Source organism: Populus euphratica, unplaced genomic scaffold (genome assembly GCF_000495115.2).
Source record: "Populus euphratica unplaced genomic scaffold, PopEup_1.0 scaffold27.1, whole genome shotgun sequence".
NCBI lineage: Eukaryota > Viridiplantae > Streptophyta > Magnoliopsida > Malpighiales > Salicaceae > Populus > Populus euphratica.
Window position 1 is genome coordinate 907,524 of NW_011499899.1, and position 21,310 is coordinate 928,833.

The 21,310-nt window shown below is 34.1% G+C and overlaps 2 protein-coding genes, 1 long non-coding RNA gene and 1 pseudogene across 4 annotated transcripts; 2 read left to right on the forward strand and 2 right to left on the reverse strand.

Moving 5' to 3' along the window:
* Nucleotides 1–463: 463 nt before the first annotated feature.
* Nucleotides 464–779, forward strand: LOC105132535 (uncharacterized). The gene is made up of 2 exons (XR_843591.1): nt 464–548; nt 599–779. It is a non-coding gene; the product is annotated as an uncharacterized LOC105132535 (long non-coding RNA).
* LOC105132534 (disease resistance RPP13-like protein 4) lies at nt 593–3,746 on the reverse strand. Of its 2 annotated transcripts, none has more exons than XM_011036099.1 (4): nt 3,712–3,746; nt 3,639–3,679; nt 3,449–3,521; nt 593–2,474 (listed from the first exon to the last, which is right to left on the reverse strand). In XM_011036099.1, the coding sequence occupies exon 4, from the start codon at nt 2,439–2,441 to the stop codon at nt 759–761; it is 1,683 nt and encodes a 560-aa protein (XP_011034401.1). In that variant the 5' UTR covers nt 2,442–2,474; nt 3,449–3,521; nt 3,639–3,679; nt 3,712–3,746; the 3' UTR covers nt 593–758. The 2 variants fall into 2 exon arrangements, with proteins under 2 accessions (XP_011034401.1, XP_011034400.1); XM_011036098.1 differs by having other exon boundaries at nt 593–2,601.
* A 6,825-nt stretch (nt 3,747–10,571) lies between these two features.
* On the forward strand, nt 10,572–13,590 carry LOC105132536 (transcriptional regulator ATRX homolog). Its single transcript, XM_011036101.1, has 2 exons — nt 10,572–10,767; nt 11,798–13,590. The coding sequence occupies exon 2, from the start codon at nt 11,861–11,863 to the stop codon at nt 13,418–13,420; it is 1,560 nt and encodes a 519-aa protein (XP_011034403.1). The 5' UTR covers nt 10,572–10,767; nt 11,798–11,860; the 3' UTR covers nt 13,421–13,590.
* A 2,820-nt stretch (nt 13,591–16,410) lies between these two features.
* LOC105132537 (lysosomal beta glucosidase-like) lies at nt 16,411–20,977 on the reverse strand (annotated as a pseudogene).
* Nucleotides 20,978–21,310: the final 333 nt, after the last annotated feature.

The window sequence follows — 21,310 nt, forward strand, 5'->3', positions numbered from 1 at the left end:
TGAATGGAAAATGTTTTTACATGTAAAAAAACGTTTTACACAAAAAAATTCTTGCAATATATTAAAATTTCGTTATTTATTTTAAAAATAATTTCCAACAGGATTTCTTGAATAACATTTTTGATTTATATTGATGGTAGGTCAGTGGAGAGGGAGAAAGTAGAGAGAGAGAGAGAGAGACAACCATACCTGGGTGGAGACCCTTGCAGGGTGAAGGAGAACATGAGAATATATCCTTAGCAAGAAATGATTGTTCGTCAAACACTACATTTTTAAAGACAAAGATACGACATCTGTACCCATGATGATTGGCATTGTAACCAATAAAAATGCATTTTTTGGATAGTGCATGTACAAGAATGATCTTAGCAATTACAATGAGCTGGAGGTATTCTATTTAATAGCAAATTTCGTGGCTTGATCAGGGCTGATTTGGAGGAGCTTTGATAAGGGGCTGATTTGGAGGAGCGGTGATCATGGAGATTGAGATATGCTGATCTGCAGGAGCTGTAATATGGTTAACACAAACAAGCTTTACTGATGCATATGTGGAAACCACAATCTTGTTTTGGACTGGCTGAAGAAGAAGAAGTAGAAGAAGAAGAAGAAACCCTCGATTCATATTCTGAGCTAAAATGTTTAAGATCAAAGGGGGTTTTTGTTATGGCTGCAATAAAATGGGAAATCAAACAATGCTGTATCCAAAGGGCATAAATGTTTTGCAAATAGGGAATACAGAGGAGAGAAGGGTGGGAATTTCAAGAAGTCGGGGAAGAAATCTCTGATTCTCGGATCTTCTCCAAAAAGATCTCCCCGAGTGTCTTGGCAGCTAATGGAAGAACACCAATTTTGTACTCGATTTCAATTTTAATCCTGTTCCATGTTTCTGGATCGTATTGAAGAGTGCGCTGAAAGATCTTCCCACAATCCTCCAGTTCCGGATGCTGAAGGTGAATCATGTTCATACATCCTATCTCTTCAGCCACTTCTTTCCGTCTGCATGTGACAACGACTGCTCCACCACTATTCCTAGGCAATCCCCCCGACGAGATGGTTTCTTCAGCCAAAAACTTGGCATGCCAGGGCCACACATCATCAAATACGATCAGATAGTTTTCATTCGATAATAGATGCTTAAGAGTGCCCAAGAGCTCGATCACGGTAAGATCATCATCTATTATTGATTCATGAAGATCATAATCTAGCCCTTCCAAAACCAACTTTAAAATCTTAGCCCCAATGTCTTGCTCATTCCTTTGAATTCCTGATAGGCAAACCCAAATTTTCCTTGAGAACTTTCTGCTCAAAACACTGTCGAAAAACTTTCTTGCAAGCGTGGTTTTCCTTGCATTGCGCACCCCACATATCCCAATTAACTTGAATCCATCTTCTTGAACTTCGTCCTCAATTTTCTGCAAGCATTGGTCAAACCCAATTTCAGACTTGTTGCAAAGGCCAGATTTAACGGTATGCTCAAAAATATTCCAACAACCCTGTTTCATCGATGGGGACGGAAGTTGAATCTTCTCAGCTCCAAATATTGTAGCCACTTTCTGCAGCCTGGTTGTCACAATGACAGTACCATTACAACCTCTGGGAAGTACCCCTGCTGAACTAATGTCTGTGGCCAAGATGTTGGCATGCCAGGGCCACACATCATCAAACACAATCAAATACCTTTCGTATGATAATAGACACTGAAGGGTCTGCGAAAGCTCCATCATAGTAATATCATCTGCCTTTAATTCATCAATATCATAATCTAACTCCTTCAACATCAACTTAAAAATCTTAATCCCCATGTCTTTCTCACCCCCATGAATACCAGATAAGCAAATCCAGATCTTCCTTGAAAACTGGCTGCTCACTTTCTCACTATTGAAAACCTTACTAGCAAGTGTGGATTTTCCTGTGCCACCCATTCCCCATATGCCTATTATCTTGAATTCAGCACCATTCTCATTAGATATATTTTCAAAAAGCATGTTCTCAATCTCTTTAATGTTGTCATTGAACCCAGGAATTTCAGACCCGTTGCCTTCCCTAAATTTCAATGGTGAATTTCTAAGAGGACTAGATTGTCCCTCACCATCATCCTCAACCATTTCCTCAAACTTTTTTTTGATGTCAACCAACCTTTTCTTTCTCTTACCCACAAAACGATAATCCATAGAAGAGATGAAAAGTAACCTGTTTTTCTTGTGTGCTTTCCTTTGGTGTGCAAAGCTCTGGCACTCAACAAGTACATCATTGAGGTCATAAAGCATATCACAGATGCTTGATGCCTGGGATAAACATAATTTGATATTTTTACTCTCCATCACTTGTCTAATTCTTCGAAAATGAGAAGCAAGAGTGAATTGAAAAAATAATTCAGTCTCTGCTTCTTGCAGAGCATTTAAAGACTTCCTCCAGAGGAACTCTGCCATGTCTGCTGCCATTTCTTACAAGTCTTCAATCAGCAGAAACCCACCCTTTTCAACATGTCATTCTTTTGACGGTGAAAAAGATGAAGTATGGCCTAGAGTCAGCTATGCAATTGAACCCTCAGATCTTTTACTTGCATGCAACTTCTTTCCAGTTGATAACATACTGTTAATTCTGTCAAAGATTTTTAAACATGTCAACCACAAATACAATGATATGACAGTGAAAAAAGAAAAAATATGGCATGACAAAACACTGGTGCCTAGGTAAATCCTCTATGGACAGAAAAACACTTCAAAATTTTTATAGTTTTTTTTTTTTTTTGGAGAACCAATATTAGCATGAGATTAACAAACAAATATATATATATGCAGACACCACTCTCATGGGGCCCCCCCTGAATGAAGTAAGCCGTTGTGGCCATAATCCAGTCACCTGGATGTTGCGCATAACAGCCTCTTCATATGTTGCTCATGGCCATCCACTCATCTAAATGGTGCACAAAACAATTTTGTTGATAATTGCCCTCCCTAGAGGAGACAACGAAAAAGAAAGAAAATGGTCTGGTCACTTATTTTTTGATTGGGATTTGAAGTTGTTCTCCAAAGCATTCACATTAGTGTATTTAAAAATAAAAACGGAAATTCCATTTAAAAACAAGAATAATGCTAGTAGAGTTACGGTCATGGGAATTTCCCGTTGTGAGATCCGTTCACAAGCGAGTTTGTAAAGCTAGGACCCTGTAAGCTGTAAGCAGCTGGGTTACTGTAAAGAAGGAAGTCCAAGATGAACAGTGATTTAATATTTACTCAACAAGGTGATGCTGGACTAATCCTCAGATTTCCTCTCCAATCCATCTCATTCGCTTTGCTAATCAAACAACTGAATTCTACTGTAACTTCTGCAAATCAATCATGTTTTAACAGTTTCTTAAGCCCACAAAAGCACAACTGCTATAGTTAGTATATATCGAAATGCAGCAATGTTGTCGATAAAATTAAGTGAATTTAGCAGATAATACCTTTTATGGGTTTTGGGAAGACAAAAGACAAGGTGCTGTTGTGGTTCAATCCAAATGCTTTCAACTTCACGGTCTGGAAAACAGATAAAAAAAAAAGAAAACAAGTTTCTTAACGTCAAATTTTCCCGTTGACCAAACAGAGAACTTGGGCAGCAATTGACTGGAGGAGGGAGTGAGAAATGTTGCTAACCAGACTCAGATTCCCTACTCTTTTACTTATGTAACTTCGTCACTCAGATTCCCTACTCTTTTACTTATGTCACTTCGTCTTCGTCTTCTTCTTCTCTTTATCCCTTCGTATTTCTTTTTTATTGTTTCCACTTTCCACTCTAGTTTTTATCTTTTCGACTGCTAGTCTATTTCGAATTCTTTTTTCTATTAACAGGTTTTAATATTTAAAATCATTTTGAATTTTATGAATAGAATTTAATATCTAAAATTAATATAAAAATAAATAAAAAGCCAACTTTTTTTTTACTACACTAAATAAATATTAAAAATAATTTCTCTAAATTATTTATTTATCCATTTTTTATTTTTAAGAGCACATATGAATTTAATTTATTTATTTATTAATTTAAATTAAATATTATAATTAAATTTGAGAATTAATTTTAAACACCATATTCAAACTCATTTAAATAATATTCAAATAAAAAAATCATAAAATAATAAAACTAAAATTCAATTGAGTTAGATTTAAATAAATAAAATCTTTAAAGTAAAATAAAAACAAAAGTTCATCATGATAAATATGCTAATTCATATTGATTTTAAAAAAAATTAATTCTGAAATTAAAAAGATACTTCAAATCTCATTGAAAAAATATTATATTAATCTTTTAAGTTGAACTATTTAAATAAGATTTTAAATATAACTTTTTTTTTATGAACATATAATATATATACTAAAAAGTTTCAAATATCATATTAAAAAAATAATTTTTTTTTTGGAACATAGAATATATATACCGAAGGGTTTCAAATTCTATATTGAAAAAATAAAATACTCTTTTAGTATTTATATAGTGAACTTTAAAAATGATTAATAACCAACTAAAAAATATATAAAAAAAGAGGTGTCTCATTCAGGTTCACCCAGGTCACGAGTTGACCCATCGATTCACCCAAGTTTGATTGGTTTTTGCACTGGTTGATCTTTTACCTTACTAGAACTGGTCCATCCATCAGGTCGATCAAGTTCCGGGTCGATTTGCGTGGGCCAATCCAAATTTAATAACTAGGATCACAAGACCAATATCAAGGAATTTCTCACATTTCATCTTAGAAAGGATCTAAGCTAATTAAGTGAAACTTAAACAATAAATGCAACCTATATAATATCTTAGCCTATTTTAGAGCAATAAATGCAACCATAATAATTCATAAATAATATGAGTCATGTCACAATACTCAACTTCAATCATAAATCATGCAACAACATTTTGCTTCTTACTACTTTATATAATAAGATTACCTTCTATGAAAGTAAAGTATCTAGATATAAATCGATGATAAAAAAAAGACCTGAACAATTAGCATTCGTATACCTTTCAATATTAAGATGCCCATGTTTGCGAAATATAAGACCTTGATCAAAAATTGTTATGAGATAACTTCATATTCATTTGATTACTTCCTTATGTTCTTCATTAAAAGAGTGCATAAATTAACTTATAAGGCCAACAACATAGGCGACATCAGGCCAGGTGTGAGATAAATGAATAAACTTCCTAATTAACCTCTGGTATTGTTCTTTAATGGTTGATATTTGATCAGAACAAACTTGTAAATGATGATTCTCAACAATAGGTGTAGTGGATGGCTTGCAATCCAACATGTCTATTTCAATCAACAAATCATGTATATATTTTTGTTGAGAAAGAAATATATCTTTCTTAGAATGAGCAATTTCAATGCCTAGCAAATACTTGAGACTTCACAAGTTCTTCATTTTAAACTCAAATACTATATGGTTTTGTAGTTTTTGGGTCTCTTTAGGATAATTTCCTATAAAAACCATATCATCAACATAAATGATTAGCAATATTACATAATGATTATGACTTTTGATGAATAAGGTGTGATCCAAGTTACTCTGATGATACACAAACTGCTTTATAATATTAGTAAATCTTCCAAACCAAACTCATGGTGATTATTTCAATCTATACAATACTTTATGTACTTGATATATATTACCACGACCATTATCAAATATATAACCTAAAAGGAATCCATATAAACATCTTTCTCTAAATCACCAAGCAAAAAAGCATTTTAACATCAAACTATTTTAGTGGTCAATCATTATCGACAACTATAAACAAGAGTACATAAATAGTATTTAATTTTACAACCATTGTAATTATCTCATAATAATCCATGCTATATACCTGAGTATGTCCTTTGGCAACAAAACATACTTTGTAATGCTCCACGAAATCATCAGAATGATATTTAATAGTGAGTATCGGACAAAAACCAATAGGCTTCTTGCCTTGAGGAAGAGATACAATTTTCTATGTGATATTTTTTTTATAAAAAAAAAACATTATAATCTCATCGTTTACGGCTTCAATCCATTAAGGAACTTGTAGAGCCTCATGAACAATATGAGAAACTTGAATAACTATATGATTATAGATAAAAATTGGATGTTGAGATGAAAGCTTTGGATGAGACATCTATTGAGAAATGACATATCGTGTCTTGCTTATTAAAGAGTAATGAACATATGGTTATCCCCATGTTGATTTAGGTGGAAAATGATAAGTACAATTAAAATCATAAACATTAGTCATTATAGAGTCAAAGGTGCTTATCAGAGATATATCTATAGAGGGTGTAACTAATAATAATAGTTCATATGCAATGTATAGAGGCATATCTATTATGTTGACAAGTGTGGCAATATTGGAAGCAATATAAATAAACTGATGATAAGTGGCAGGATTATTAAGAACAATAACAATAGTAACAACAAATTGAAGATAAGTGATAATAATATTGGGAGTAGAAGCAATATATTGAGGACAAGTGGTAATCTTTACTTCTATGATAGTAGAGTATATTTCATCTAGTAAGATAATGCACAATAGTTGTTCAAGTATAATAAAATATGTATCAAGAAGAGGGGAAACATGCTTATTGGGCTAAAAATATAAATTAGATTCCACAAACGTAACATTTTTGGTAACAAACTTCTGACCAATAGATGAATGGTAATGATGAGACGTAAAACTAGGAAAGACACAACAAATAGCATAAGGATTCGACTTACTTTATTGTGTCTTATAGATATAAACATATATTATACACCCAAAGATTCATGAGGTGAAAATTAGAAATGCTTGAATAAAGATATAATGAGTTAAGGTTTCTATAAAAGTCATGAAATCTAAGACTCGAGAAGGGTTTCAGTTCAAGAGGTACATAACAGATATAACAGTTCCAAACATAACAATTATCGAGCTAAGGCACCAAAGAGAAGAGCTAGGATAGTTTCTAAAACATGCTTATTTTAGCATTTTGCAATACCATTTTATTCTAGTGTTTATGAACATGTAGTTTTATGTAAGATCCCATGTTCTTGAAAGAAAATAAATAGGGCAGTGTTGAGAAATTCACCACCATTATCAGAATGAAAAATCTTGATAGAGGCTTTAAACTGAGTGTGAATTATTTGATAAAACACATAAAATATGCTACCAACTCATTGTTATTTTCGTATATATAGACATGTCATATGTGTTTAATCATTAACAAATATAACAAACCATTGAATACCATTATGATTTTTGATAAGCGAAGGCCCCAGACATCAAAATAAATGATATTAAATGAAATATCAATTTTATTAAAAACTTAAAGAATAAGACACTCGATGACTCTTAGCCAAGATATAAACTTTATATTTGAGCTTAAATACATGAACATCTTGAAAGAAAAATGAAAGCAAATAAAATAATTAACCAAAAAAGACATGTCTAAGTTTGTGATGCAACAACCAAATATCTTGAATAGTATCATGTTGTACGCTAGACATGTGATGAACCTAACTTGATCCTATATTATCGATATATTAGAGGCCTTTCCTATTAGTACCATGCACAATGATCACTTCCTACTGGATATCCTGTAGCAAGTAGAATTTAGGAAACATCATAACTACACAATTCAATTAATTAGTAAGCTAACTAACGAATAATAAATTATTTGATAAAGAAAGAATAAATAAAGTATGATGCAAAGAGATGTAAGATCAATAGAACTAGCCTCAGTCATAATAATTTGATCACCATTGGCAGTGACTACACACTTACGACAATATGGGTTCTTAGCATGAAACAATGACTTGTTATTTATCATGTGATCAATGAAACCAGAATCAAATTATCCAACTAGTGTCATGAGTGTCGGAAGAAAAACGAGCCTTGTATGGTTGAGTAGAATCAATCAAAGAGTTTTATCGATGGAGAACATAGAGAGAAAGAGAGAGAGATAACAAATTTAAGCCATGATATGGTTGAGTAGAATCAATCAAAGAGTTTATCGATGGAGAACATAGAGAGAGAGAGAGATATAGCAAATTTAAGCCATGGTCATTACTGAAAAGGGTCGTGGATGAGCTAGTAGCTATGAAGGTAGCCACACCATGCAGAGAGTTTGATGTCAAACTAGAAGTGGATATGTAAGTAGTATACGCAGTTTTAATTTGCTTGCAACGATCTAAATACCATTCAGAGAAGCCATTAAAAAAAAAAAAACAAGTGTCCTCTATATATCAACTCTTTTTATAATATGAACAAATTAAGCTATCTTTTTGGTAATCCAAAAAAAATGCCTTGGATATCATGACAACATTAGAGTTCAACAGTGAGCTAAATGGAGAATAACCACAAAGCATTATTGTTTCACGTTGAGTCACACGATGAATAAAAACAAATGTATCGTCAATTCCTAGTAGAGGTCTATTTCGTAAAAAATCAACTTAAACTTTATCAAAAACATCATCTAAACCGACAAGAAAGTCATAAATATGATCTTTCACAATCTCTTCTTGACAAAACTTGAGATCATGATCATATACCATTTTAATGGGATGACATTGATCAAGTTCCTCCCCAAGATATTTCATATCCACAAAATGTAATAGAATTTGTCTAACTTATTGTTTTATATTAGATGCTTGACAAAACAACTCATAGATTTAAGCGTCATTAGATATGTCAAAATATATTTGAGAAAATTAATATCCTAAATATTATATGCAATAGGCATATAAATAAAGAGTGTTATAAGATTTGGTTATATGGTTTTGAGCAACCAGCCTTGTATAATGACATCTTCTTTGCTCCATTTTGCATAACCAAGATTAAATTCATCAACAACAATAGTCTTTTCAGTTCAACAACCAAGTCTATCTTGCACAACAACATGTAGTTCCATCATTTTCGACCAAAAAATTGTTGTTTAGCTAACAAATCAACACCTAATTTTAAAGGATAGCTACATAATATATCTATACAATGTTAAGATATGCTAACATGTATAAGGAATGCGAGAGTGTATTTTTAGCTTCACTCTATAGCAGAAGAAAAGAGTATAAGGGTTGTGTTTGCTCATGGTACAATGCATAATGCTGGTACTAATTGAAACAATGCTCTATTTAAGAGAAAACACACTATATTTTAAATCAAATTTCTCATTTACCACTAAAAGATATTGGTGCTATAAATATATTGATCAATTTATTTAATTTTTTTTTAGAGTTATCAACAATTACATTGAGAAAAAATCACTAAAAGTACAAGATTAAAATGACCAAAATAAAATATCAAGATTAGTAAATAAGTGAAGTATTGATTTATAAAACAATATCATTTTTTTAATTATAAATGGACTTAATTGAAATTCAATTACGATGTACATGATGATAATCAAACTATTAGACTGTGATAAATATTTAAATAACTTAAGGGATCTAAATATTTAGTGAAAATGGCATATCTTGTCTTTATATTATATAATGGGGTGAGTTTTAAATTTACCCTTATAACTTTAATTGAGCTAATTTTATCTTTACAAAATTACCAAGTTTTCAATCCATTGTCTCAATTTTTTTCTTTTAAATTATTATAATCACTTCATATATCTGTGTCCCTCTCGTAAAAGTAGTTTTCAATCCATTGTCTCAATTTTTTTTTTAAATTATCATAATCACTTCATATATGTGTCCCTCTCGTAAAAATTATTAAAAATTATTTTATTTTTTCAAAGCATTTAAATTATTATAGATTAAGATATAATTAAAATATTGAGTAGTGTTTCTAGTAAATGTAGTAAATAATTCTCAAGCTTTTATCTAAATAAAATATTATTGTTAAAATTAATATTAAATACATAACTGATTTAGTTAACTTTTATGGAAAAAATTAATATAAGGATATTTTATTTATTTTATCTTCTTCTCCATCTCATTTTATTTTTTTTATTTTAAAAGATATAGAAAGAAAAACTAAATAGCTATTGTGAAGATATTAATGAGAAAGAAATCCTTTTCAAAATAAAATAATATTAAATTAAAATGATAATAATTATTCAAGGGATTAAATAATTTATTTTTAAAAAAAATAAAACAATATTAAATCTAACGTAATCAATATTAGTTAAGGGGTTAAATAATTAGTTTTTAAAACAAAAAAGAATAACTAAAACTTTAATTGAAAAAAGAAAAAAAAAACCAATTTAATTTATACGGCTCAATATATATATATATATATATATATAAAAGATGGATCCAAGATTCACCGCGTGGGACCGACTTGGTGTGGGTTACGCGTGACCGACTTGTTTTTCTTGGCTTAGTGGGTTATAGACAACTCAGCTGAAAAAAATCATATGTTTACCATTTTTAGTTTTTGTTTTGCCTTCAAAAATTATTTTTAAATTTTTTAGTTATTTTTAAAAATTTTAGTTATTTGTTTAATTTTAATTTTTTTTAATATAATATATTAAAAATAAATTTTAAAAAATAAAAATAAAATTTTTAATATTTTTTTTAAATTACTTTTAAAAAAATCACTATTATAATCTAGACACCACTATAAAAAGAAAAAAAAAAACTTGGAAAGGAAAGAAAAAAAGGAAGGGAGAAATCACAGTTCCCAAGTCGAAACTCTGTAAGTAGATAGAGAGACTAAGCGACCTTAATCGTGTTCTAGACAGAAGTAAAGCCAGCCAAAATCTTTAACCGTCTATCTTCATCATCCATCAGGTTTTCTTAAAAGTAGTAACTTCCAGAAAAAGAAACCAAGGTAAAGTTCTTTCATGTTTCTGATCATTTTGATTTGATCTGATAAATAATATTCATTTCATATCAGTTGGGGGATCTTCTAGCTCATGCTTTTGTACCCTTTTTGTTTTCTTGATAACTTAATCTACATATTCTCTTATATTTTTAGGGTTTTTCCTAGATTTCATCTGGCTCTCATCTGTTTCTCGATTTGTTGGGTTCACAACGTTCTCTTCTTGCCATCTTGTTTTTGTGATATTCGTTTCGTGTTTTTGGAGAGGGAGTAATCTTTATGGGGTCAATATCTGTCTTAGGTGATTGAGTAGCTGTCGGTATGTTCTCTCGTTTTGATGGTGGTTTTTTTGTTTTTTTGTGGAGTAATGTTTTTCTTTAGCTAATCATGCTTGCAAATCCTTCCAGATGGGAGAATGATATGTTGATTTTTGATCTATACAATGATATTTGGAATCTTTCGGTGGTGTCTGCATGTGTTTTTGTCTTTTGTAAAAGACACTTGTACAAACCATCCAAGGCATTATTTTAGATCATAAATAAAATAAAATCTTTTTCTGTATGAAAATCTGTTCATTTTGAAGCTTTTAAATGAAAGTAAATTGAGGTGTTAATAATATTGGGAATCTTTCGTGGGGTAGCGTAATGATATAAGGATTTTGCTATGAAAATAGAAAAAACAGAAATGCAATTATGAAAATGCTGAAGCATTAAGAAAACATTATTTATTGCTATAACGATATGTTATATAAGGTTCTCGGTCTTTATATGGCTGGGAGCTTGAAAGAATTTGAAAAGGACGAGCATGTATAACAATTTTTTTTTGATGGGGATGTTAAAATCTATGTATTTACCTAATCTTAGATCCTGTGCTCAACGGGCTGCCGCGCAATCATGTGTCGCCCAGGCATTTATCGATGTTCTAGTTTGATGATCACTCCATGTGGTTTGGACTTTGGATAATTCATATTGAGATTTTCTTATAGGTTATTTGTTACAATTAGTACTTTGATTCCTAAATGGTGTGCTACTTTCTTCAGGAAATTTGACCTTCAGCAAGAAAAGGTTTACATTTCAATTTCAAATTTTCAGAAAGAACTGAGATGGAAGATACGTCTGAATCTGTTGCTTCTGCTGCTGAAGTGCACAAAAAGGTTGTAAAGGAGGAAATCCATCTGAAAGTCAAGAGTAAGGATAAAGAACCAAATGACGAGAAGGGAGAGAAGACTGTGTTGGAAGTTGAATCGAAGACTAAATCGGTAGAAAAGGAGAAGCATGAAGAGAAAGTTGAGGAGAAATCAGAGAAAAAGGAGAAACATAAGAAGAAGAAGGATGAAGATGAGGAGAAGGACAAGAAAATGAAAGAGAAGGACAAGAAGAAGAAAGGAAAGGAGGGTGAGGATAGCGTATGTGAAAAGTCAGAGGTGCACAAAGAAGCCGGAGAAGCTAAGAAAAAGGAAGAGAAAAAGAATAATAAAGAAAAGGAAAAAGAGGACAACAAGAAGAAGAAAGACGATGAGGTTTCAGGGGATAATCAGGAGGATAAGAAAGTGGAGAAAGAAGAGAAAGTGAAAGAAAAAGAAGAGAAGAAGAAGAAAAAGAAAGATCATGAGGTTTCAGGGGATAATCAGGAGGATAAGAAAGTGGAGAAAGAAGAGAAAGGGAAAGATAAAGAAGAGAAGAAGAAGAAAAAGAAAGATCATGAGGTTTCAGGGGATAATCAGGAGGATAAGAAAGTGGAGAAAGAAGAGAAAGTGAAAGAAAAAGAAGAGAAGAAGAAGAAAAAGAAAGATCATGAGGTTTCAGGGGATGAACAGGAGGATAAGAAAGAGGGAAAAAAGAAAGATAAAAAAGAGAAGAAGAAAGGCAAGGATAAAGATTCGAAGGATACAAAAAAAGTGGTTGAGGAGTGCAAAGACAGAGGTTTGAGTGCTGAGGTGGAGGAGGAGGAGAAAGAAAAACAAGAGAAGAAAGGAAAAGAAAAGAAGGTCAAAGATAAAGAGAAGAAGGTTGATGAAGAATCTGAGGAAGAAACAGAAAAGGACAAGGGAGTTAAAGGAGGGGAACTGAAGGCAAAGAAGAAAGATAAGAAGAAAGAGAAGGAGAAAAAAGAGAAGGGCAAAGATGAAATTGAGGAGGAAGAAGATGAAGGGAAAGAAGAAAACAAGAAGAAAAAGAACAAAGATAAGGAGATGAAAGAGAAGAAGCACAAGGATGAAGCAGACGATGAAATAAAATATGGAGATGAAGAGAAAGAAGAGAAGAAGAAGAAGAAGAAAGAGAAAAAGGACAAGGAAGATAAAATGCAGAAGGAACGTAAGGCTGAAGCTACTCAGTCAAAGTGCGAGGCTGGGGTTACCACCAGGGAGATAGGAATAAATGATGAGTTACCAGTGGAAGAAGAGAAGAAGCAGAAAGATAAGTCAAAAGAAGGTAAGGAGAAAAAGAAAGAGGAGAAGAGTAATAAGAAAAGAAAATCTAGTGAGAAGGGCAAGAGCAAGGGCATTGACAAGCTGAAACAGAAGTTAGAGAAGATTAATGAAAGAATAGAAGCTGTTCTTGAGGAAAAAGAGGACATTTTGAGGCAGATAAAAGAAGCTGAGAGTGGGAGCAGCTCTGTCCCTGAGAAGGAAAAAGATGCCCCAAAGGCTGACGTGGAATAATCCCATTTGGTGGATCCTTTACACTGGATTATAATATAAATGCAGTTTTGTGCGAGTATGATCCCTTTTCCCATTGTAATCATATGTATTTTTCTATACATCTATGGATTTAACGAATAACTTCTTTGATGAATAAAACTTCTACACAGTTTTGCTTTTGTTCCATTGCCTCCAATTTCTCTGATTTCACTCTTCATTTAAAGGTGCATTCATGTTGCATTTCCTTGTTTAGTAGAATCCATCCCTGTATGTCCACTCTATTGTTGCTTCACATTATACAGCATTTGGATCCTCCATTGAAGCTATTGATAGTTTATCCTAGGCATCTAGCACTTCCTCTTGGTTACATGTTTGGAATAGTGATTTTTTATTTTAACAGGGCAAGCCAGCGTCCATCTGTCCTGCCAATTAGACATGATGCCTAAACATTTTATGGATTGTGCTTGCTGGTTGTTTTGGGAAGTTACTGTACATGATGTCTTCTAGAGTTGTAGTGTCATCATCATCACAATTTTTGTAGAATATAGTCCCATGTTCTCTTGCTGTTGGGCAGAGCTGGTGACAGAGATGAGGCATTGAACAAAATCTCACCAGTATGGCGTTTTTGCCTGCTTCTTTATCTGTGGTTATTTAGGCATTCAATGTCTCATTCAGGTTCTAGAGCGTTATATGTCAGGCGGATGAATTTGTGCAAGGAGATGTTGCAGATAGATATACTTTGTCCTTGTAGCGACGAGGTTATTATCTGTTCTGAAGAATTTTCATTTGCACTCTTGGTAGGCCTTTTAACAGTAATATTTTGACTTCAAAAGGAACAAAAAACGAGACACCAGTGAGGTTGTTCGGCCTAGAATTTGAATTCAAGATGTGTTGCCACAGATTGCGGGTCCGAACCTTCGCCATCACACTAAAATAATTCGGGCAGTATGCACTACTTTTTGGCACATTTCTTCTACATTTGTGATATTGAAATTGAGAAAATGATGTCCAGATGGTCTTGGTAGGATTAGTGCCGAGGACAAACCCGAATGGGAAGAAGGGATCATAATATTTATCTCCAATTTTCATAGGGGAATTAAGAAAACACAAAGGAATTAAAGCACAATCAAGTTCGAATGCATGCCAACGATTGTAATCTCAAATATGACTGTCCACTTTCTTGTTTGTTTGGTGGACAAATTCGACCATTTTCCATACTGAAGTATTACAGTATAAAATTCGTTCAGATAAAACTTCCCTTCTAAATGAATTTATTAAATTAAGTTGTGCAGAACTTAAACATATACAGAATGATCTCATGGAGTATAATCAACTCTTAGGACTTGGTTGTCAGCAATATATTTACTTGCATGGTAGCTCCAAGCCCGATACTGTGAGGAAATATGGTTGCCTCGTAAAAATCGTTGTCTCCATGAACAGCACCAATTCCATGAATCATAGGAATTCCTAATCGGGTCGATATAACATCCTTTTGAAATTCATTCACCATGTCAATCCAAGTCTCTTCAGATGCCTTTCTAGACGAAACACTCCCTCCTTCACTTAACACTCCCTGCAGAAAACGGAAACAGATTTCTTCAGCTTTCCTATACGACTCAATTCTTCAGAAGTAAATCTGCAAGTGATGTTTATCCATGAAGTAGTTCTTCATCACCTGAGTTGATGCAACACTGCGTTCAATGTGAGTCATCTGACCAATTTTCTTCTCTAGTGTCATCCGGCTCATCAAGTCCTTAATGCTAGAATTTATGGGTTTTGTCGTATTATTATCGATCGTGCATTCTGCTTTTGCCAAGGCTGCCCAGGCCCAGATGACAAGAAGACACATCAAGAAGATGGGAAATATTCTAGTCATTTTTCTGTTCCTGAAAGGCATTCCAGTTGTGACCAGAGTTGAAAATATAATCTGATACAGGAAAGAATAGAACTTCTGTACACAGTAGTATATTGTAACTAGAAATGGTTTAACAGCAAAATAACTGCATTTGATTTAGCCCATCAGAGCACAGAAAGAAACATATCAAACAATTCTATTAGTAGAACGAGGGCTATGTTAGTACTCATAATCATTACTGTCAAACTATAATCATATTTTTGTGTGATTTGGTTTAAATTTTGTCAAGAAACAAATAATCAAACAGAGCATTTCTAGGAAGAAACATGAAAATGATAGAGCAAACTCAAGACTTACAGAGAAAAAACAGTACATATTCTGTTCTGAGAAAGACAGAAGTTTGACAGGCTAGGGGATGGAGGTGACATCTACAAAATTTTCGTCCTAGCTATTCTCTGTTAATATCTTTTGCTTCATTTCTTTCATCAATGCTTGCTAGTGGTAGTAAATGATCGAACTCCAGCAATGTGGACTGCAAAGTCAATATTGGTACTTATTGTTATAAACTATTATAGTGTAAGGCTCAATTCGGCCAGTGTAGTCAGTAAATAATTTTTTCAAGAAAGTAGTGTCGTCGTCGTCACAACTTTTGCAGAATTTAGTTCCATGTTCTCTTGCTTCAGGGCAGAGCCAGTGACAGAAATGTGGCATTGAACAAAATCTCACCAGTGGTTATTTAGGCATTCAATGTCTAGTTCAGGGTTTAGACCGTTTAGTGACAAGCGAATGAATTTGTGCAAGGAGATGTTGTATATAGATTTATGCATTGTCCTAGCAACGAGGTTACTGTCTGTGCTAAAGAATTTTCATTTGCACTTTCGATAGTCTTTCTAACAGTAGTAATAATTTTATTTAAGAAAAAGAATAATCGTTACATTCATCTGACTCTTTCTCTCGTAAGACGCACCTTCAGCGTTCCAGTAAATTTTTGTGATAGGGATTCTTGATTTGGTATTACATCATCAGATGAGCCCCAATTATCTTGCAATTCTTGCAAGCCACGGAGACACTGATGAGGTTGTTTTTCCAAGGATTTGGACTCAGGATGAATTGTGCCTGACCACAGATTTCTGGGTCCAAACCTTTGCCATCAGACTAAACTCATGCGGACAGACATCTTGTAATTATTTTGCTATATTTCCCTTCATTTTGGTGTAAGGACCAAGCAAATTATCACATTATCAACAAATATGTAATGTTAATGGCTCTTTATCTACCGGGTTTAACAAAATGATGTCTAGATGGTCTTGGTAGGATCAGTTGTGAGGCCATATCCGAATGGGAAGAGGGCATCATAATGTCGATCTCCAACATTCATAGGCAGCTGATCAACAGTCTTGAACCATGTTCGTGGAAGCTTGCCGGTGAAACCATAGTCACCAAATAGAACATCAGCAACACCTTGGCCTTCAGTTCCAGGGAGCCAAGCAGCAACGAGAGCATCCATCAAGCTGACATATGGCTGGATGACTACAGGACGCCCGGAAATAATAATAGTAACACATTTAACAGATCCGCAGACATTTTGTATCGTGCTTGGGCCAGGTTCAGAGATTGTCAAGTTCAAGCTGTCACCAAATGTCTCCGCATATGGAGGCTCGCCTACTACAACGATGGCGTAAGAGAAGTTGTTTGACTTGACAAAGTCTGCATCAGGATTCTCCTTGTATACAACTTCAGTGCTTGGATCAACAGTATTTTCTATGGCAGTTAGGATTGTGGTTCCTGCAGAAATTCAATTTTCGTTAACCTCATCAAATGAATTACAGAGCCTAAAGAGAGATGCTGTTTCCAATAAATATTTCAGAAAAGATCTCCCAATTGACTTTTATGCCATCAGATATTGTATGGTTACAAAAGACTAGTTACAGGTCAATTTTGTTTTAGCGGTCACCGATATTGAAAATTCAGTTTCTTGTTGGGAAAAAAGGACTAAGTTACCAAGTTCTGTCCATTAAAACAGATTCTATTAGCAGAAAGTGAATTGAGGAGGAACTGAGAATGTACCACTCGTGAGGTTTTTGCCGCTGAGTCCTTGCCACTCAATTGTCCATCCACCACATTGATAGCCGAGATTGTCTGCATGGCTGCCAGCTACAAGTATTTTCGACGCTTTCTTATGAAGGGGTAGCAATGACTCATCAGCAGATTCACCATTCTTTAGCAGCACAAGTGATTTCCTCACAGCTTCTCTAGCCAATTCTCTGTGCTCCTGTTATTATTACAGTACAGTCTATTTTAAGTTCATCCCATCTTCTTGTTACCTGTTATAGAAGGAAGATAATATCTAAGTTTAGCTAACCTGACTGTCCAGCTCATTAACTAGACTTTTATCAGCCAAGGGGTTCTCAAATAGACCCATCACAAATTTAACTCGCAAGATTCTCTTCACTGCATCATCGATTCGGCTCATGGGGATGACTTTATTTTTCACGTGGGATGTTAGGCCATCAATGAACTCTTTGTAGTTGTTTGGAACCATGATCTGCAGCATGGAATTTCCAGAACAATTATTATTGGAAGACTGAAGCGCATGATAATGAATACAGATCAAGTAAAAACCATTAATAAGTATAAATTACCATGTCAATTCCAGCGCTGATTCCTGCTTGAATAGAATATGAGTAGTTGGCATGGGGTGGAGAAGTGATCCTATCAATGCCCTCCCAATCTGAGATGACAAAACCCTGAGCCAATCCATAGCATTAGCACACAGCTCTTGGTTTATCATTCTCAAGCTGTTTAAGACAGGAAAGCCTAAGCTAAGCAAATCGTTTTACCCTGAAACGAAGAGTGTTTTTGAGAAAGCCAGTGACCATGTCACGGTTAGCATGCATCTTAACTCCATTCCAGCTTGAGTAAGAAACCATAATACTTGACACACCCTTGATAATTGAGTTATAGTAGCCTGGCATGTGGGTGCTAAGCAAACCCTGTCTGCTTATTTGTGTATTGTTCTCATTAATGCCATCAGTTGTTCCACCATCACCCAAATAGTGCTTCGCACATGCAGCAACCTTTGTTCTGTGAAAAGCATCAGAACAACAGGATTCATTATTATGACAAAAAACTTCTAGATGATGTATATTTTTTTATCCTATTTGTTGAAAAGGACAAGAGACCTCTGTCAAATGAAGGGAAAGAAAGAATATAAATAAAGGGACCCCTAAGTGTGGAGAACAGCAAGTTGATCCTGAGGTAAAAAAACACTTGATAATACCAAGTGGGCTTATTGTATCTTGTTGTTTTCAAGCTTTTCTGTAATCTTCTCCACAAGTTCCATTCCTATTTTAGTAAGTAGAAAGCATCATGCCACGACTAGGGCTCCAGCCCAACACTAAAGTCCACAATGTTTACATCAAATAAATATTTAAGATATCCATCATCTGATGAAGCTAATTGCAAATCTACTCCATCCTTTAGGGAGAAAGAAAGAAAAAATTAACTACAGAACTTTAATTCCTCTCATACATTAAGTGAAAAACGTTCTGGTTTTCTTTTCTCTGGATAGCCATTATAGGTGGACAAACAGTGGAAGCGATAGGGATGGATGCATGACTTGATGTAACAGTAAGCAATAAAAATTTAGATGGAAAAAGAATGTAACAAGCAAATTTCTTACTTTCCAGCGACAAAGGGAACACCCTTTGAGGAGTTAGCAGGGATGTCGCCTTGTAATCCTGGTACAATCTCAGTCATTGCTTGAACGAGCTTAGGATCTTCACTGTAGCTTTCATAGCACCGACCCAATCTTGGATCTCGACAAACCTGTATAGCCAGAAGTAATAGAAGGAACTAGAATTTAAATATGATATGATTTTTTCTTTATAGCAATTATTGGTAGGATTAACGAGTTACCGCGATACAAGGTGCAAAAACATATGGAATGCCTGTAGCTCTAACTTCCAGTGCAGTTGCAGCTCCAATCCTCTTAACAAGTTCAGGCTCCCTGCTTGATGGCAGGAATTTTCATTGTAAAAGAACCATCTCAACTCAAAAACTTGAGTTATTAGATGAGATTACAGTACAGGTTTTATCTGAACTCTGTAATGCATATAGAGGTTGATCGGAATACTATGGAAAAGAAATTCCAATCATCAATTAAATGACACATAAAAGTTGGCAGTACATCACATAATTGATCAAAAGCAATTCTCTGAATTCGTTATCAGTGGCGGACTGAAAGCCAGCCGTAAAAAACCTGAAAGGAGTGGATATAAAATCTTATAAAAAAGCGAAGCAGATAGAAATGGACACCATCTATCCTATTGTGGATTGATGTAGATGTCATCATATCACTACTTTTCCATGAGAAAGCTCCCAGAAGAAGAAAAAAGAGGGAAAAGAGAAAAAACAAAAGAAGGAACTGGAAGCACTGTCGAATTTTCAATGCATGATACTCGAGATGATGATCACTGCCTCAAATTGGGAATGTAACTTTCAGATCTCAAACATGACTGTCCTATTTCTCGTTTGCTTGGCAGGGAAATTTGACCATATTCCATACCCGAGTATTCCAATATGGACTTCTTTCAGACAAAATTTCGGGATCCTTTGGTAACTGAAATAAGATTTTCTTTTTTTAATGAATTTATCAAATTCATTTGGACAGAACTTAAAAATACCTATAATGATTGCATGAAGCTAATTAAAGAAATGTCATCAATTCTTACTTACCTGGTAGCTCCAAGTCCAACATTGTGAGGAAATATGGTTGCCTTATAAACGTTGTTATGTCCATGAACAGCATCGATTCCATAAATCATAGGAATTCCTAATCGGGTTGATAAAGCACCCTTTGAAATTCATTCACCATGTTAATCCAAGTTTCTGCGGAAGCCTGTTTGGATGGAACACTCCCTCCTCCACTCAGTACACTCCCTGCCAAAGAAGGAAACTAACTTCTTCATCTTTGAAATCTAAATCAATAATATTACCTCAGAATTTCTTCGGAAAGTAAAACCAAGAGTGATGCTTACCAATGAAGTAGTCCTTCATCACCTCAGCCGATGCAACACCGCGTTCAATCTGAGTCATCTGGCCAATTTTTTCCTCTAATGTCATCCGGTTCATCAAGTCCTTAATGCGAGAATTTAAGGACTTTGTTGCATCTTTATAGATCATGTATTCTGCTTGTGCCAAGGCTGCCCAGATGACAGCAAGTCCCATCAAGAAGGTGGGAGATATTCTAGCCATTTCTTTTTTAATTCCTGAAAGGCCTTCCTGTAGTGACCAGAGCACAAAACATAAAATGCTGTTACAGAATAAATCTAGTATTGAAATGCTTTAACAGCTGCAAAAAAGCTGCATATAATATAGTCTAGCTCTAGCATTGAAAAGAAGCAAATCAAACAGTTTTATTAGTAGAACGAATATACAGACACAGCACCATTCATGATCATAACTATCAAACCATAATCATATTTCAAGCATGGTGTTATTTGCTTTTCACATTTTCTCGAGAAACAAAGAGTCAAAACAGAGCATTGCGAGAAAGAAGAGAAACATGGAAATGAGAGAGAGAAACTCAGGACATACAGACGAACAACAAGAACCCAAAACACTCTCTGTTCCGTTCTGAGAAAGAGAGACACAGGTTGAGTTGTGAAACTTGGAGGTGGCATTTATAGGATGTTTATCTCTTAATTTCTCACTCTGTGCATTTTTTTTTTGTCCATTTATTTATTTTCAAGAAAACGCGGTATCGCGCCTGCGATCTGGGCCACAGAACATGACCACAAGAACGTCTGTAAATTAATGACAATGATTAGCAGTCTAATTAAGTGTATTTTGTGGAATTTCTTTCACACCAACTGTTACTAGTAGTTGTAAATGATCAAAATCCAGCGTTGTTGCCTGCAAAATCATCTTGTTATTATCTTCCATATTGTCAAAGCTCTATTCCGTCGGTGTGGCTACTGAAGTGCTCTCTACGCGATTTTCCTTCAAATTAAAATTAAAAAAAAAAAAAACAAAATGCTTAGCATAAATTTGTT